Here is a 20,097-nt window from a genome sequence, read left to right as displayed (position 1 = left end):
AACTTAATTATTTGGCAAAGAAGGAAACAAGGAGTAGAACAAGGAACTAAAAAATCTTAGCCTAGACTTTAGTATGCTTAATCAAGATGTAAGATACCATACTGAATACCATTAAAATAATGTAAGTGAAATTTTAAACAAGATAGAAATATAGCTCCTGCTCTTTCAATCTTACAAATCAAGCTAAGTTTTAAGTACTAAGTATGAAATTTGCTGTGAACGTTTGCTAAAAAGTATCTGTATGGTATGAAGAAAAACATTGATATCAAATTCATTATTTATCAGAATCAGATCAGGGTCCGATGGAAGGGGCAGATAACATGGATGGAAACTAATGAATTAGAGGATGGAAACTAATGAACTAAAGGATGGAAACTTATGAACGTAAAATGGAAACTTGTGAACGAAAGATGAAACTAATGAATGAAATATTGAAACTAATATACGAAATATTGAAACTAATGAATGAAATATTGAAACTTTTGAATGAAATATGGAATTTTAGAAATGAAAGATACAAACTTTTAAATAAAAGATGGAAACATTTAAATAAAAGATGGAAACTTATGAAAACTAGATGGAAACTAATGTAACATTTTTTAAAAGATGGAAACTTTTAAATAAAAAATGGAAACTTATGAATAAAAGTCAAAACTGGTGAATGAGTGCTAGAAATTTTTAAATATAAGATGGAAACTTTTAAATGAAACGATTTAAAATACCTTTAAAGGTTCCAGGTAGCGAACAACCTTTCCTCTACTCGCACGCTGAATACTTTCAAGTTCCTTGTCGACACCCAGCCCCTCGTCGACACCAAGATCTTCATCGACTCTGTCAGTCTCTGAGTCGTCATCAACTACCCCCTCGATCAGAGAGTTAAGATCAAAATCAGAATTCACATCATCAACTCCCTCCTAAACACAAGTATTTTAACAAAAATTACAATTTCTACTTTCAAACCGCATTAATCTCTGTTACAAATTCTTTATTCTCCTTAAAAAGTACTTGATTAGACAAAGGTTTGAAGAGTACTCTTGTAAATTGAGAATTGCTATAATGCTTGAAGGGTCACTTGAAATTACGCTAACAGTCCCTTTAATGAAAAACTGTGAAGTAAGTACAGCCTTCATGGAACTCATTAAACTAATGTTGAAGGATGAAAAGGAGGAAAAAGTAGAACGCTTTAAATGAGGAAAAATAATCACAACATATTTGCTTTAACCGGCTCTCATTTTTTATACAACTATAAGGTTAAAAACTAGTTCTGATGGTAAATTGGTAAATATAGAACAGTGCACGGTAATAATTACTACGTTTCAATTGAAACTTGAAACAAACACAGTGCATGGCAGTTCTAAAATGTCCAGTAAGTGTATGAGTGAGTAAGGTGGCAAGTACTTCAATGCATAATTTTTATAACTGTCTGGATCTATGTAAGGTTTTATCTTATAGAATATCTCTCAGTATATATGTATATTTTCAGAGCCTAGGTCATGATTAGATCAATTACTTGGCTTGAATAGAGTCCAAAGTATACTAAGGGAGAACTAAAAAGTTAGTAGCGTTAATTTCAACAATTTTAAGACAGGAAAAAAATCGTTTTTTTATTCCAATCCATGTTTAAACGTTGATTTTTGGTGAATATTTTTTATACATCCTGCCATATACTTATGCATTATTATCTTGGGTTTAAAACAAGTGGTTCACTATTCTTATACAAACTCTTTATCCCTCGACAGAAATATATTAAATAACTGTAATAATAGAGGAGAAGAAAAGAAATAGTTCAAGTAAGAAATTAAGAAGAAATGGTTGAGAAATATTCTTAAGATTAATTACGATACTCTGCAGTCACTCGTTTAAGTCTAATTACGATACTTTGCAGTCACTCGTTTAAGTCACTCAAACTAGGAAGTAGGAATAGGCTCAGTAGGGAAACAATTGCGATCTCTTAAAAAAAAAAAGATGGATAGGAATATGTTTTTTAATTTTTAAAGAATCATTTCACAAATAAAAAAAAGGGCAAACAAAAAAAAGGAAGTAATAAGTAATAATCTGTTGATAATCAAATATAAATGCGATTTTTTTAATAATTAAGGTTGTATTGAAAAATGTTTGATATTCCGATTAAAGAAATTATTACATAGAAAGTAATACCCAATAAAAATGATTTTGTTACGGGGAAAAAAAAGATAATATTGTCCAATTATAATGATCTATTATATATAGAGAAATAATAGATAGAGGAAAATATGAATAAATAGATAGCTGAATAGTTAGTTAATAAAGATAGTATCTTGTAAGAGTGCAACTAGTGTATAAATGCAAGATATGTCAAGATAAAACTTAACTCAATCCAGACTTATTACACCGAAATCAGAGCTTAAGTTCTATAATCAGAACTTAAATGCAGTAAAATCACACTTATTTATAAAACAACCGACTTAATTCCATTCTCTGTATTTTGAACTGCAACCTTTGACCAGATATTAACATTGATTGATAATTAATAGAAATATGATGAACGGTAAATATAATATAATGAGCAGTAGATATAATATTATGAACAGTAGATATAATATAATGAACAGTATATATAATATAATGAACAGTAGATAAAATATAATGAACAGTAGATAAAATATAATGAACAGTAGTTATAATAAAATGAAAAGTAAATATAATATAATGAACAGTAGATATAATATAATGAAAAGCAGATATGATATAATTAACAGTTAATATAATATAATGAACGATAGATATATCATAATGAACAGTAGATATAATAAAATGAATAGCAGATATAATATAATAAACAGTTTATAAAATAAAAATACAGTAGATATAGTATAATGGACAGAGATATAATATAAAGAACATTGATATAATATAAAGAACCATAGATATAATATAATGCAAAGTAGATGTAATAAAAAGAACAGTAGATATAATATATGAATAGTAGATATAATATAATGAACAGTAGATATAATATAAAGAACAATAGATATAATATAATGCAAAGTAGATGTAATAAAAAGAACAGTAGATATAATATATGAATAGTAGATATAATATAAAGAACAGTAGATATAATATATGAATAGTAGATATATTATAATGAACAGTAGATATTTTAAAAAACAGTAGATATAATATAAAGAACAGTAGATATAATATATGAATAGTAGATATAATATAACGAACAGAAGAATTAACAATAAATATATGCAGTGTACAATGTGCAATGGCCATTCCACTAATTAAATTACCAAGGGTGGATAGTGGATACGGTTTTATATATACTTAAAATTAAAACTAATCTTAAAAATATAATGAGAAAATTGAAGAAGAAAAAAAACTTTATCCTTATTAATTTTGACATGCTTTAAAGCTTTGTTTTATAATCATCGATATTAATGAGCTAAAAGGTTTTTGGATGCTGCAAAGGAATTCAGCTGCTTTGAAAGGGTTATCTTAAGTATGAAAAAGTTAACGAATATCAATGAATCCATAAATGATATCGGTTTTTATCTAACATTTAGCAGATATGGTCGGCCTAATTTCAATCCGAACTCGTAAAGAAAAATAGGAAACAGTCGCAGATATCAGGAAAGTACGTTTAGTGAACCCCTTTCAGGAATTCAGAGTGATAAATGTAAATTCAAGGAATACACTGTTTGGGATTTAAAATTGAGCATTTTTAGTAGCCCTGGGGGCGAGGAGTCTTTCACTATCCAGAATTCTAGATTGCAACCTCCTAATACCCAGCTATATATTTTCTTAACTGCAACCTCCCAAAACCAAACCAGAAATTTTCGATTGAAACATCGTAGGTTTGCGTAATATGGGTGTGTGAAAAAAAATGTTCTTAAAAAGCAGGTTTGATTAAAACTGCGGGAGGGGGACTTCCGACAAGATGGAATTATTAATAAAGGGAAGGGGAGGGGGTCGATTAAATGAAAAGTCATCTAAACATACAGATGTAGCGAACAATACTTGTCTTATTGCAAAACCTGGGATATGTGAATAGAAGAATAATCAATAAGAAAAATTCATCAGAAGCAAGATGTAATTTGTTTTTAAATTCTGAACATTGAGGAGCAGTGGCAACCCTGTTTACTGTTTAACTTTATTTTGATGCAATCGTCAAACTACCAAAAAAGGAAAAATTCGATGAATAATTAAGAATCATTATTAAAAATATTTAGGCAGGCACTAGACAGAGGTGGGTGGGGAAGGGGTAGAGAATGTAATCAGACGGGAGGAGGGAAGGATTACATTCAGCAAAAAACAACAATTGCAAATTTTCAGAATATTAGTGTGTATATTACACAAAAATTCGTGAAATGAGTTTAAATTCAATCTCTAAAAACCATTTGTAAAATATTAGTTTAATCAACAAAAAACTCAAAAGCACCATTAGAGTATCATTACATCGCAGTAATTAAGGCATTTAAGGGCAGATCTGGCCAGTGGTTGAACTATTTGTAAAACAGTTCATTAATAATCATTTCTACAGAGTTAATTAGAGAGTAAACCCATTAACCTGACGACTCAGGTATATAAATCATGGGAATTCAGCTAGTATGTGTTGTAGAGTAAGGATTTTAGATAATAAAGGTTGCGTTTATAAAACTTTGCAATATCTTAATTCCAAAAACGGTAATTACAACTTACCAACACGTTCATTTTGGCATCGTATTAGATCCTTCTTTGGTCGGGTTTTTACAAATATCTTCTGCCAGGGTCAAATTTTGTTAAAAGCAAATGTTTAATTAAAATGTTAAAAACATTTTATCTTTTCTTACAGAAGGCCAAATTTTGCCCCTGAAAGAAAAAACATCCATATCCCCCCCCCCCTCACAACCACCAACATCATAATGACTTACTAACAGTTTACCACTTCCATCTCCGTCTAGATCTCATCTATTTACAACCAGACTATACTTCCTTTTGTAAAGAAACTTAACTTCAAGGGACTGTAAGCGTAACTTTAAGTTACCCTCCATGCAAAGATGGCAATGTCTGATTTACTTGTCATTTTACTAAAATGTTAAATTAAGGAAACCCTTCACAATTCAGAAAATAAAAAGAATAGCTTCCATAATAAAACAAGCAGGCAGATTTAAATTGTATTTTTTTATTTTATCGGGATTTTTTTTCATCCGCTTTATTATCTTTATCATGTGTACATTGTACAGAGGTCATTTTTGTTCATATAAGGTCAGCCTTTGCTCACAAACGAACACGAAGAAAAATGAATGATAATAAAATGAGAAATCAAATCAAAAATACGGATTTTTCTCAAAAATGTTGGCCACCCTGCTTACTGTCTAATGCAAAACCTTGAAATCTGGGCACTAAAGTGTGCTAAAAATGTGATTTTNTTCATTGTTTAAACAGAACTGTGAACTTCAAAATATATTCATGAAATATCTTATTTTTATTTTAAACCATTTTCCACAATGAGTATTATACAATATACATCATACAAGTGTATAAGTTAAGTTTTGCAAAAAAAAACATCTTTAAAAATCAAGAAATAATTATTTTAATTCTATCCTTGGGTCTATTGTGCGTTGGACAAATTGTTAAACAATGGCTCGGCACTATTCAAGATTTTCCAAATCATTATCACAGCAATAGTTTTTTCATATTTTAACGTTTATTTCCCGTTCATGCTGGCAATAGGTGATTATTGAATTACACGTCGTGCACGACACATTTATCAGGGTTAAAACGGGGGGAGGGGGAGAAATATTTCAATGGACAAAATTTGCACGTTTTAAGGGTGAAAAACCATGTTTGAAACTTAAAGGAAAAAAGGGACAGAAAAAAGAAAAAATTAAAACGAAAATTAGAAGAAAGTTACATAAATGGCAATTTCAAAAGAAAGAGAAAACATAAAAGACTAAAAACGTTTTGATGTATTCCATACAAATAGCTAGTTCGCTACGACACATTGATTTTCTTTTGTCGTTTGCTATCAGTGTCACAAAATGTATAAAATAATTGCCCAGATTTAAAGTAACGTAAACGTAATATGTATTTTATGAAAAAGCCACAACCGTTAGCATAATTTTTTCCTAAACTGTTACATTTTCCCTTGCATGCTTAAACATGAAGTAATAACACCTGAATGGAATTAATTGATGGGGAAAACGTGACAATGTTTAACCCATTAGAAACACGTGACATGTTTTAGTTCATTTATAGGCACTTTTTGCGTAAGAGGAGAAAATTGCAGGGATTGATTACGCAATGTGCAATTTTACGCAGTTTATCCAGAGAGTGCAATACATTGTACACAAGACAATGCAGTATCATCTTTGATATTTATACTTTAAGAAACGTAATCTCTAGTCACCCTCCATTTAAAAATGAATATGATTGATACACAACAATAGACTTCGCCAGCAAACCATACTTGCGGATTAATGCAGCAAAGCCAAAGAAAGACATCTCCATCTTGATGTTCAGATTAAGGTTTCAACTGTGTACTGATGTGAATCGTGCATGCGAATTTTCACCAGGGGGGGGGGGTCTCTTGAAATTACGTTGACAGTCCCTCTAAGAAAAGAAAATTGTTTGCTTTGATTGTCATATTATATATTGTACCCTTGACCCTGGCGTATGAACATAAAGTAAACAGCTTTTACAGGTGTAATTATAATTATCGATTATTCAGCTTACAACCTTTCTATCNGCCGTAATCCCCCCGCGTCTCCTTAAATATCATAAAAAAAAATCATGTCAACGTCTCTTAACATGACTGAAAATTTACTTAAAATTTTTGATCGAATTTTTTTTATGAAATGTTGAATTTAAATTGTTTCTTAGTTACCTACCTATTAGTAAGTTAGCTATTCTATAGATTTACATTTTTTACAAAAAACAACTTTTTATAACTTAAAAGTTTCACATTTTATTATTCATGTACTTGATCACTTTGTAGTACAATGTATTTTGTACATCGTGTTTTACTAGCTTTAAACTATGTGATCTGAAAAAAATTAGATCCATCTTTTCATACAAATTACAACAAACACTTTTTTTAAATTGAAATAAAAACTCGTTAAAAAATTTAAAAGTTTAAATTGTTTAACTGCGGAAAAAATTTAGATGAAAAAGTTTGTCTATATAATGGATTGACTGAGTATTACATGATACCACGAAGGATCGATACTAACTGAAAATATTTAAAACAATGTTTTCTGATGATTCACAGGAAGCGAGGTAGAAAGCCTTGCGTAGCTAGATAATAAAATGCGTAAAACAAAGCGTTGTAAGTAAATAAACACTTGTAGTGGCAACCCCCCTTCCCATTGTTTACAAACACCTACGCATATCNCCCAGAAGAAAAAAAATGTATAAAAGGTACTACAGTCTTTTTCTTTATTTATGGAACGATTATGAAAATGTCTCCTTTTTCATATCTGAGGCCACTTAACTTGCGCATTTTTGGTTAAAGAACGATGAAGGAAATAATCAAGCTAGCTAAAAAACGAAGATATCTTCCACAGTATGGATGAGATAATGGTTTAAAGGGTTCTGTAATGAATCAGACATGCTCCTGATTGAATGGAATTGGTCACATTAAATAACAGTATTGTCCCTAGTTGAGTATATCCGTAGAATCTATTAGTCTATTTGTCCCCCTGTCTCTTTATAACAAATATGTCCTTGTCTTCTTGAATAAATTAATTATTTCAACTCTGCCAACACCTTCGTAATTCTGGGCAGGGCTAAATACAGGCGGTATATAATTTTATATATTTATAAACTCAACTTTTAAATTTTTTAAATTAATATCCAAATATTTATAAATTCTTCCACTTCAAATCTTGTTGTAGTATTGAGCTGGGAACAATTAATTAGTAGATAATTTATTGTTTGGAAGAAACAAAAAATTAATTATGACATTTTTCAAATATTTTTTTATTTAATAACACATTGGAGTTTCGATTATCTAAAGAGGGGAAAGGTTGTAGGTGCCAGTTTTTAACAGTGCGTTAAAAACCATGGAAGGAAGTAAAACATCATTAAAAAATGAAGTTTGCTACTTTTTTCATAAACTTAAGGAAACCTGGTTTGAATATTTAGTTCTTGTTTTCAGCATAATCGTGGCATGTGCTTTCTCCTCTTTATCCATCAAAGTATATAAACATCAATTACAATTTTGTTCAATTAAAAATAAAGTCTTTTTAGGCCTATCTATCCGATCCTGGGTTTAACTCTGTTACTTACTCCATCAACATGAACAAGAATGGAAAAGAACCAATTCTTACTATAAAATTTTGTGATGAAGCACCATGGGACTTTACAAAGGTTTTTAAATTATCGAAATATTGGATGAAATTAGAATTCTAATTTTTTTAATTTGCATTCATAAAAAATGATTCAATTTTATACTGAAGTTGGTTTTCTCAGTTCCCAAAATTTATATTTTTCAACTAAAGAAAACCAAAACGAATTTTTTTTTATCATTTAATTGTCAAGCAAAATAAACAAACATTATGGAAAATTATTCTAAAAAAGTAGAAATTCACAATTTTATTATGTTTGCAACCAAATCACTGAAATCGTTCAAATTTTTGACCCGCTGCAACATTATTTTAGGCTGCGAAGAATGGAATTTCTCAAGAATTGGTCTCCTATATGACCTATTTACTCCAACCCTATCCAGACAACATGAAGAAAATGACTGCAGAAAAAAGGGATCAACTTCGAACTGAATACTATCACCATCTAAATTCCGTCAACAATGACCTGCACAAGCTTCTGGACCTTGTCACGTTTACTTGTGAAGATTATGTCATCAGCACTCAATCCAGCTATGCCAGTTGCACAAGAGACTTCCCAACCTATCACTACAGCATTGGTGGTAAATGCTTCGCCAGCCACGGACCCTTTTCTGGACATGGAAAAGCAATCAATCTTGACTTCCGCTCCAAGACTTCAAGAATTAATAAAATTGACCTTAACATAGCCAGCGATGATGCTGCTTTCTATTCTAACATGTTTGTTCATGTTTACGATGAAACGATGAACATGTATGCTTTGGCATACAAGGAACTAACACCATTAAAAATCAATGGCTACACAATTGTTTTGGTTGAAAAGCAGACAATTGAGAGAACAAATCAGCACAGAGCTATAGAAGATTATCAATGCAATAATGATCTAGCATACAGGCATGAAGACTGTGTTAGGTAAACTATTAATGTTTGAATAACCTGAAGCTCATTGCTAAGGATCTAGTTCTGAGTCTGTTTTTATAATTTTTAATACTTAGTTCTGAATGTAATGTTTTTAGGGAAAACATGCAGAAAACTTCTGTGCGAAAGTTTAACTGTTCCTTCATATTATTTGGACAAAAACTACAGGGCTCAAAATATTGTGATCCAGAAGATAGTTCAAAAATTGGAGAGTCCGTGTGGAACATTAAAGCTAAAGTGTAAACAAAACAAATAAAATTAGTAAAAGTGAGGACTTCAGTTTTATTAATTTGTTTAGGAATGATTCAGTATGTCCGGTCCAGTGTATTGAAAGCTACTATGATATCACACTGAAGACTATTGATTTATCATTTAAGTAAGTTTAAAGAAGATAAATGAACAATGAATAGTGTTGCTTTAGGATCCAAACAAAAAATTTATGTTTTAAAGTAATGAAGGAAGAGACGAGTCTTTTCAGTATGCTGTTATTTCCTACAAGCATACTTCTGAAATAATCACTGTCAACACAGGAAAGGTAACTTCATATATTTCTTTTTTTAAAAATAGCAAGCACAATATTTTTATTTCCTATTTTTTGTTATCATTATGCACAAATACCCACAAGAATTTTTGAGCTCATCCACCCACTTATGATTAATTAAGCAAACATTAAAAATTATCAAAATATTGTAGTCGTTGGTTGATGTTTTTGCTGCCATTGGTGGAATACTGGGAATATGTTTTGGAACATCTTTGATAACAATTGCAGAGAACATAACAATCTTAGTTCGGAGATGTAAAAATAAGTTAGTAAAAAAATAAATTATCTGTTATTTGGACCTTTTATCCGTTTGACTATGAGTATTAATCTAAACAATATCATATATCTTAAACTTTGCAATGTCTAAATCTAAATAAAAAAATCTTGCTTTTAAAATTCAAAAATTAACCACTAATTTTTATCTAAATAATGGTCAGTATACTTGTGTTTTAGAAACCAATAAAAGAATATTGATGTTTTCTAAAATCAGCTTATCCCCCTGTCCTTTCAAATCCTTAAATATAAGCATATAAAGTCCCTTTCTACTTAGGACACATAGATGTCAACGCTTGAATTCATATTAAATATAATTTCCCATTAAAACATCAAAGTGGCTGTAGCATTGAATTCATAATGCGTGACGAAGTGCTAGTAAGAAGTTGGGGCAGGGGGGGGGGAGGTAAGAGGCTGTTTATGTCCCCAAAGATGGCATACAAAGCCACCCACAGGATTTAATTCAACACCATTTTTCACAGTGCACTAGGTGGTAAATTAATCTTCTAGTCAGCAACCTTTTTAAGAGTATCCAATAGATACTCATACTAAATGCTAAAAAACCAAAATTCTACAAGTATATGAAAAAATTTTCACGGGAAAGGATGAGATATGCAATAACAATTGCAACACCTACCACCCCCCACTTTTGCTAAATCAATTCATACAATGAATTGGTTAAGGTGTAAATAATCTTGGAACCAATCAGAAATAATTGATTTCAGAAGAAATTGAGATGTACTAAATTGTGATACTTGGGGAGGGGGGGGGGCGCCTTCTTGCCCCACCCACCGTAACTCTTCAAAATATTTTTAGAATTGATTGCACATGATGCATAGGAAATGTCCTTTATAGTTCTTTAGTACTGGTAATGTTTTATTTCTGCATTTATTGTCAATACCAATCTATAAATAAAGACTTTTAAACGAAACAAGCATTCAGCTGTCAATCCAGTTAAATATAAATCTAGGCTTTTATGGCTTTAAAGTAAATACAAGGCATGTGTGGCACTGTTTCTAACCAATCATTGTAAAACTTAGTTTTAACTTTGAATAGAAATTTAATTATTTACATTTGTATTTGTACATTGTCATGTTTTATAGATTTAACCCTACCTAATTTTCTTAAATTAATTATGTATGAAACATATTTTGTCTCTATTAATAATTGCCCCCCCCCCCTCCAAACATCCTTAATTACTTACCAACTTAATAACATATTCTCCAGCCTACTGTTTAGCAAGGTTCTACAAAAAATACCTGACCTGTGCTGAAAACTTTGGAGTTGTGAATATTGAGATCAATGCAATACTTCATCTACTCTTTTTATTTTTCTAAAGACTAGTTTAATTTTTGTAAGTATCCTGCAAAGTGTGTAAATTCAACCAATAGAGTGGAATGTATAAAATCCGTAATAGGCCATCACAAGCGGGGAAATTTTTTTATTTTTTTGTGCTAATTAGTGAAAGAACTCATTCGTCGGAATCTTGTAAGGATATAAAAAAAATTTTTAAAAAGAACTTATTTTTTGTATTATGAAAATCTATAAACTGGAAATCCTACCTCAGGTTCAGATATCTCCGTCTCTGTCTCTTTAAACTCCTCTCTTTCAATCTGATCAAGAGTATACCGTCTCCTCTTCTTATCCAAATCAGATCCTAGAAATCAATCAATTAATCCATCAATCAATCATTTTGTTTTTATCTCCTTTAATTATTCCAAATAATACATCTTACTAAGACTTCCTCCGACCCAAGACAGAACAGATAAATTAGCGCAACAGGCTGTTATGAGATCAATCCAGGCATTCCTAATAGATTGATAGATTGATATCTGTCTAAACTAAAGCGTTAATATCACTGGCAGCCATGTTGATTCAGGTGTCAGGTGTTCCAAAAAAATCTAATTTATAAAATTGTCTAAAATGCATTAAAAAAATGTCTGATAAAAATTGGATTTGCACAAAAATCAAACCCTTTTGTGAATTTTTGGTTCACCTTTATGTTGATTGAGCATATTGCCCTGGGCTTCAACCTGATTTCGGTAATTTGAAAAAGGAAACATATTAACACCGTTTCCTCACGTTTNAAAATAGAAATAGAAATAAAGGTATAGGGCGGTTTTTTTCATTAAACATTGCAGTTTGGATTTCCAGAATGCAATTTACAATTTTAGTTATTGTTTACAAAGTTTGAATTGTCCTGGGGGGGAGGGGTCAGCATGCCTTGGATATGGAAAATATCAGTGTTTAGTAAAATTAAAAACCCCAGTCTAGTAAGTATGAAGTAAGATGAAAAGAAAAATTTATTTTGTCGCAAATAATATATTATTGAATTTTGCTGCTCCGCATCCCAATAACCAATTACTAAAACCCGGGCTAACCAAGCCAGGAAAGGGTATAAAAGTTTTATTATTCATAATTGCACAAAGGCTCATGAAACAAAATATGGAGTGGTGGGGACTTTCAACTTGCACTGCTTAGAATACATTTAATTCTAATGCGGATCTGGATGCTGATCCTGGATCTAAACTGAAATATAATGGATCCGGATGCAAATATTTTCATGATTTACTGATTTTTAAGAATTAAAAAAAAGGTGGGGGGGTTTGCTTATTTTTTAGCTGAAGCTGTTAAACAATTTAAAAGTTAGTAAATTATTTATAATTTTCCCCTTGGATACGGATCCAGGAATTAAAATGCTGGTGATCCAACAGATCCGGATCCTAATCCGAATCCTAAGTTGCACTTTCAACAGTGACTTTCAGTGTCTTTATGTCAAATAAAGACGACATTTTACCTTGTTTTCTGCTTGGGAACTCGGAGGATCAAATAAAGACGACACTTTACCTTGTTTTCTGCTTGGGAACTCGGACGAATTCGGTTCTTTCACAGTCTGAAAATAAAATCAGTTTGTTTTAAAATTTCTTTAAAAATTCAGGAATCTTTTTGATTGATTTTTGATGGATAAAGTTTTGATTTCAAGAATCATTAATTTTTTACAAAGCTTCTTAAAAAAGGGTAGTATAAGGGCCAGAGTTTAAGTATTAAAAAATACATTTTCCTGTGTAACAAATTCTGAAAGTACAAATAAAAATAAATTATATAATATTACGGCTGTTTGTATGAATGAAAGGTGTTATTCCTATGACGGTTTAAGATTCACACAAAGCCTCTAATACAGATAAACATAACAAAACAAATAAATATTTCCTTTTTCATTCAGAACATTCATTCAACAGTATTTTACTCAAAATCCAAGACTTATTTAGTAATTTTAGTTTAAAAAATCTTTCTTATAATAATAATATGATGTAATTTCAAATGTCTCTTTATTCATCAAGTGGCATGTCCGATTCACAACGGTACCCTTTAACCTTAAGCTGAATGACTAAAATCTAGCAAATCCGTTCATCTTCTTCTGTTAGCAAAAATCGGCAATTGATAAATAAAGAAATCCCAACTGAAAATAAGCAATGTTCAGTTTGAAAATCAGAATCTCATTCAGCTCTGATAATATTACGGTTAAATATTTATAATGCAAATAACGTCCACAGTCCAAGTTAGAGCTATTTTAAAAACTTTTTTTTAAATAAAGGGACTGTAAGCGCAATTTCAAGTGACCCTCCCTGCAAAGTTGGCGATGCCTGATTTACAACGGTACCCTTGAAAGCTTTGTCTGATCACGTGTGAATTAGATATGCAGGTTTTTGTTTCTTTGAACTGTTTATTTTCATTTGCGGTTTCTCTGCGAAAGTGACTTGCGCATTTCTTGTTTAAAAGTAGAGAATGAGTTATTTACAGGAATGAACAATTTTTGAGTAAAAAAAAACGACAGTATCATTCCACATATTTTATTATTTTATTATTTAATAAATTATGGTTTCAAGGGTACCATTGTGAATCGTAAAGTGTCATCTTTGCATTGAGGTTCACAAGAAATTACGCTTACAATCCCTTTAAAAGTAGAATCTAACAAAATCAACAACTATTCCCAGAGCTGTCCTAAAATCTAAAATGATGAAGTATATTCAAACTAAACTTCCTGTTCCAATCCTTTGTTAAGATTAAACCAAAATGCTACCATTCAGGGGGGTTTAACAAGCCATAAAACAAGAAAATTAAAATATTAACAAAACAAAAGGTAAACAATTTACATAAAAATAATTTCTAACTGGCTAATTATCTAACAACATTTGTGTGTCACCCTGTAAATAGTAGATGCTCTTAACCATGGGGGGGGGGGGGGGGTGTCCCAGGTCCCTGGGAACCCCCCTGACGTTTTTGGGAGATAAAAATATTGGTCTGAGGCTGATCAAATTGTTTGACTTTTCTAACTATCACATGCCCCTCACTTAAGACTTGAAGCGGGGCTTTTATACCAACAATGCCTTATTTTACAGTTACTATACTAAATCTATATCTATATTTAGACCCACTTCCGGTCATTGGACTTAGACTATTTATAGCTCTTTAGAAAGCCTTGAACAAAAGAAAGCAGATTGCTCAATTTTTGCGAAGAAATTTTGCATCGATTTTTGCACAGAAGCCTTTAAAGAGGATTAGCACACTTTCAGTTTTTCTTGAATACAAATTTAGTCTTAGAAAATTTTTCAAATATTTATGCATATATCGCCGTGGCAAGGGCTTTATAAAAATGTATAATTTAACTTTAGTTTTTGCACATTTTTTGCTTAATAACTTAATATTGCAATAAATAACTGCAATATTGCAAATTTGCAACAAAAAATTTGCAGATTATTTAAGTAAATCCCTAGATCTAATGAACTAAAAATTTGTATCACATTAAGAAAATAGATAGGGAGGGTCCCCCCCCCAGACTATTATGGGTAAACCAGACGTCAGTCTGAATAGGGTTAATAACAGTATTTAACTAAACAATAGCCTAAGTTTAAAGAGTAATGAAGAAATAACTCTTAAACGGATCCCAACAATGCATGATGGCGTTTCCTACACATTTTTTGTAAATTGCGGAACCAAAACAAAAATAAATATAGAAAACTTAGACTTTTGGCGCTTCGCGTCCATCTTCTTTTTCAATAGTAAACATGTTCTCTTTGTATACATTGTAAAACAAAACAAAAACAAGACAAAGTTACGCGGATTTAAAAACAAAAATAGTGTATTTCAGAATTTTCAAAATTCGGATATGTTAGAGGCAAATTTTTGAAAATTCAATCATCCATAAACCTTCTCTAGGGTCACACGAGGTCCCACAACAAAAATAGAAATAGAAATAAAGGTATAGGGCGGTTTTTTTCATTAAACATTGCAGTTTGGATTTCCAGAATGCAATTTACAATTTTAGTTATTGTTTACAAAGTTTGAATTGTCCTGTAAACGAACATCTGCAATTAATTCTATTTCTCCTTGGTAAGTACATAAAGTGGGTGGGTTAAATAAATGACCATCAGATCTTTTAAAGGTATTGATTTCATTTAAAATCTCTATATATGTTAAGATGGAAAGGATATTGCAACGTCATGGACTCAAATAATAAAATGTAAGTGTCCAGGTCGTTAAAAGCTTTAATGAGATATTATCTATTTTATCTGGGTTTAACACCATACTAGGAAAACGTCTATTAATGACGATATTTAAATTTTTAAATGTTCCGATACCAAACAAGCCACTGATGGTCACAAAAGGCAGTTTAAATTGACATTTTTGTTTTTATCAGCTTATTACAAAAGATGGAACTCCAAACACGGGGTTTTGTCAAAATTTAACTATGAAAAAGAACTTATTAAGACCAGGATCTGTCGGATTTTGGACAGGAGATATCTCAAATTCAGTTAAAAATATTGAAAATCAGTGTCCAAAGGTCGGGTTAAACTGAATAAGTTGAAAAACAGTTAAACAGACTGTAAGCGTAATTTCTAGTGACCCTCCACTAAAAGATGATGTCCGATTTACAACGGTACCAGCTTGAAAGCTTTGTCTGATCAAGTATCAATTTAAATATCAATGTTTTTGTTTCTTTGAACTGTTTAATTTACAGTTTCTCTGCGAATGTGAGTGTGACTTTTTAAGAAGCAATGAAGACACTCACATAAATAAACACTTTCGAGTCAGAAAATAAGACAGTATCTTTCACAGTTTTAATCAGATTAAGGTTTCAAGGGAACCGTTGTAGATCGGGCATTGCTATTTTTGCATGGATGGAAGGTCGCCTGAAATTTTGCAAACAGTCCCTTTAAACTATTTTTCTTTGACCATAACAAATTTCAATACAAGGATTGTCTATTTTGCACAGGAAGTGTCCAGAATCCGGTTAATTTTCCAAATTCTTATTTTTCAGGTTTGATCTGATTTTATACAGAATGTAACCATGAATCAGATTAGGTTGTGGACAACAATTAACTAGGATATGGATCAGATTTACACGGGAGGTATTAAACAGCCTAATCAGATTTTAGACGAAGAGTATCCATGATCGAGATCATTTTATATCAGTGTTTACACAATAGGGATCCAGAATCAGGATCATTTTTACATTCAGGATCTTGTTCAGTTTTTAGGCAAAGTATATCTGAGATCCAGAACAATTTTTCATGGATCTTGGATCGGAATTCTCTTTTTAAGACGGGATTCTCTTTATAAGAATGAAAAGAATCCTCTATCACAGAAAGTCTAATACTAGTGGAGAAGAAAAATTCTAATTTGGTTTAATTTGGATATTTCCTGAATTTCAGGTTGGATAACGTACCAGTGCACAACACCCCCCCCCCCCACCTCCTCCCATTTCATACTCAAAACTAGTGCTTAAGATCCATTTAACTTTGATCCGGATCCAGGATCCACACAGGAAAAAAATGAGTCCGGATTCAGGACATAAAAATTTATTCAAGATTTTCTGATTTTTAACACAATAGAAAATTTTTCAAATTAATTATCTCCTTTTCTTCGCTTATTTAAATGCTAAAATTAACTTGATCATTCAGCGATAAGAAATTTTTTGAAAATCTGTAGTTTTTAACAGTTCAGATTTGGTTCAAGCTTGTTGAATTAAAAACATCAGATTTAAATTGTGTGTTGGGGGTTCCTTAGTCTTAAAAGTTATTCATTCACTTGGCATTTCTCCAAGAGGACATAAATTTGTCTAAATTATTTCTTAGAATTTACAGAAACATCTTTTTCAGAATGTTCCGAGATTTGTTTTCTTTTGATATGTTAAAGTTGCAATCTTTTTTATTTCCACATCTGAACTTCTTAGAAAGTTAGAAAAGTATTTTATGACTCAATACCAAAAAATGCTTTAATGGCTCAGCCTAGCTTTAGCATTACTGCCCCCTTCTTAACATGAAAAATGTGCATGATCAAATTTCAGAAAGTAAAATTAATAGGCTTAGCTGGATTGGTTGTTCTTGAAATTATATCAAATCAGGAAAACTCTTGCTTCCATTAACCAAAATTGAAAACAACGAACATAAACTTACTGAAAATTTGTTTATCAGGTTCTCTTGCCAGGCAGTGTCTTGGTTCCAGGCAGTCTCCTGGTTCTCCTGGAGATTATGGGTCGGAGATCTATCCGAACCACCGATCCTGATCCTAACACTGCTCCCAGCACCTACACAACAGAAATAGATCAAGATTGGACAAAACTTTTTAAAAATTTAAAATACGGAAATCAGGAGCGTACACAGAAATTTGTCCAGGGGGACCATAGATTTAAATGATCCAGGTGGGGGTGAGCCCCAAATGCCCCTAACCTTGTTCACACATCTATCCATAGATCATCTAAGTATTCAATGGTTAAAAATTATATATTTTGGAAAAGTAAATTACTTGATAGAGAAAATAAATAAGATGGGAAAAATAGTTTAAGTAATACTAAAAAATATGCCCTGAAATATAGTCCGAAAGGTCATCAAGATATTAAAGAATAAACGAATTCAAGAAGTACTACTAAGTAATAATTTTACGAATAAATTATTGGAGAAGTAAGCAATATCCTCACAGGGAGACTGGGTTTAAATACAGGGCTACCACCATAAGATGAGACTTGTAAACGCCAGTTCTAATTATTCTTTCCAACAAAGCCTGGTTTGCCGCATCTTTTCAGTCCTTGTAATCATTAGAATAGGATTTTTAAATAAATAAAAAGCGGAAAAAACAAATTAAATCTTCCGTAAAAGGTTAAAGTTTTTAAACTGTCTCAACCTCTTTGGGTAACCTTGTAATAGAAAAATTACTTACCGGTTAGTTTCTTTGTGATGACAATTTCAGAATCATCCAACGTTGTTCCAACAGTTTTCTTTTTTAATTGACCGGCTCGCGGTAATGTGTTACTTCCCTATAAGAAATTATATTAGATTCTATGAAACCAGTGCTTACGATCCGGATCATTGGACCCGTAAACTTTGGCTTTCAGGATCCGGATCCAAGGGCAAAAAAAACAACCGAAGCCTTTCTTTAAAACAAATTTTTGCATTCAAAACATAATGCATGTTGTAGTTGTAAGTTCTTCCGTGCTTCACTGCTAGGGTTCATATTCTACGGAATAGTACCCCCCCCCCCCAATCGTTAAAAATAAAGAAAAAAATTAAAGCTGCAAATATGCTTGCAAGCAAAAATTAAATTAGATCCTTTGAAACCAGTGCTTACGGGGTCCGTTGGACCGCAAACTTTGCCATTCAGGATCTGATCCAAGGGCAAAAAAAACAACCGAAGCCTTTCTTTAAAACAAATTTTTGCATTCAAAACATAAATCTCTAATATTTCCTTATAAGAGATTAATAAAAACTTACAATTATCTAAATGGTTCAGCATAAAAATAAGCGATAAAAGGAGAACAAATTTGAAAATTTGTCTTTTACCTAAAAAATCAGAAAATCTAGTAGAAATGTTCAGGACCTGGATCCAATTTCCTCCCCCCCCCCCCTTACTACAATATTGCGGAGGAGTAAATTCAAGATTGTTTTTAAGGAGTGCCAATAAGCAACAAAAAATGGAACTGTCCTTAAAAATTATGAAACAAATTTTTAAAAATAAGTTAAAATATTTAGAAGAATAGTTGAAGTCAAAGTAAATAATAATAAAAAAAAAGGTAGCCAGAAAACTTTGAAATTAATTATCACGAAATGGAGCTATTGCTTTTGTAATTTGTAAATGATTTAATTCTTTAAATGTGCTCTAAACATTAGACACATGTTAGTTGAAAAAATTAATGAATACTCTACAGAATTTGTTTTTTATGTTTATAAAAAAAGACATAAATAATTCCTGTGTTTTCTGGTTACTGCTGAAATAACCAGTCAACCATTGTTCCGTAGAAATCAAAGCCGAGCCCCCTTCAGCACAATTTTTCAAATAGTTTATGACAGGGATATTTATGTTGAGGATTTATTCTCAAAATTTTCGATGATCGGGGGGAGGGAGACATATCAAAAATTCAACCTAAACTGTCAAGTTTTTCCACCCTTTTTAAAAACCTCAATTTTTTTCAATAATTTTCCCTTTGAAAAATAATACATCTAGGAAAATTATTTATCAAAGGAGGATTGAATAAACAAAATTTTTTTAAAAAAAATACATAACCAAGGTTTTTTTTACCTGAAAAGCTGAATTATTCGGATTATGGTTGAATTGTCTCGAAACAAACCCTGGAGTTAAATCAGCATCAAGCATATAATGCTTCTCATCACTAAATAGAAAAAAATTATTAATTTTATGAAAAATAAAAAAAAAAATAGTCAAGTAGAACAAAAAAAATACCAACCTAATTTTGAGGTATTAAATGATGTTTTCTTTAAATTGTTTAAAACATATTTTGCCTCTTATTTTCATACAATCCTTGATCTAAATTCTTCATCTTCAATTATAATCAAAAAGTTTCTTATCAGCAATTTGATGCTTTAATGAAATACAAAAAAAATAGTGTTATTTATCAGAAAATCATTTCTTTTTAAGCCATGAAATCTTTTTTTATAATGCTTTTCCATTGATGGTCGGCGGCGATGGAACCCATGAAACAACCAAATTCAATTTATAGACGATCTCAGAAAAATAAAATTCATGGTAGGATATGGATCAGATTTA

General features: G+C 31.2%; 2 protein-coding genes across 2 annotated transcripts in view; one reads left to right on the top strand and one right to left on the bottom strand.

Moving 5' to 3' along the window:
• LOC111713501 (uncharacterized) overlaps positions 1 to 20,097 on the bottom strand; it is a gene marked incomplete at both ends in the record, with an annotated part of 87,888 nt that overhangs the window by 63,604 nt on the left and 4,187 nt on the right. Inside the window, 6 exon segments of the mRNA XM_023488369.1 lie at positions 723 to 914; positions 11,601 to 11,695; positions 12,886 to 12,931; positions 17,496 to 17,626; positions 18,256 to 18,352; positions 19,612 to 19,702. Of these exon segments, the coding sequence (XP_023344137.1) occupies positions 723 to 914; positions 11,601 to 11,695; positions 12,886 to 12,931; positions 17,496 to 17,626; positions 18,256 to 18,352; positions 19,612 to 19,702 (652 nt within the window).
• On the top strand, positions 7,996 to 10,036 carry LOC111713502 (uncharacterized). The gene is made up of 6 exons (XM_023488370.1): positions 7,996 to 8,162; positions 8,215 to 8,334; positions 8,626 to 9,218; positions 9,323 to 9,600; positions 9,675 to 9,759; positions 9,918 to 10,036. The coding sequence occupies exons 1-4, from the start codon at positions 8,028 to 8,030 to the stop codon at positions 9,465 to 9,467; spliced, it is 993 nt and encodes a 330-aa protein (XP_023344138.1). The 5' UTR covers positions 7,996 to 8,027; the 3' UTR covers positions 9,468 to 9,600; positions 9,675 to 9,759; positions 9,918 to 10,036.

The sequence above is a fragment of the Eurytemora carolleeae genome, unplaced genomic scaffold (genome assembly GCF_000591075.1).
Source record: "Eurytemora carolleeae unplaced genomic scaffold, Eaff_2.0 scaffold1317, whole genome shotgun sequence".
Classification (NCBI taxonomy): domain Eukaryota; kingdom Metazoa; phylum Arthropoda; class Copepoda; order Calanoida; family Temoridae; genus Eurytemora; species Eurytemora carolleeae.
Note: the sequence above shows the minus strand (reverse complement) of the source record. Positions and strands in the feature narration are given on the sequence as shown.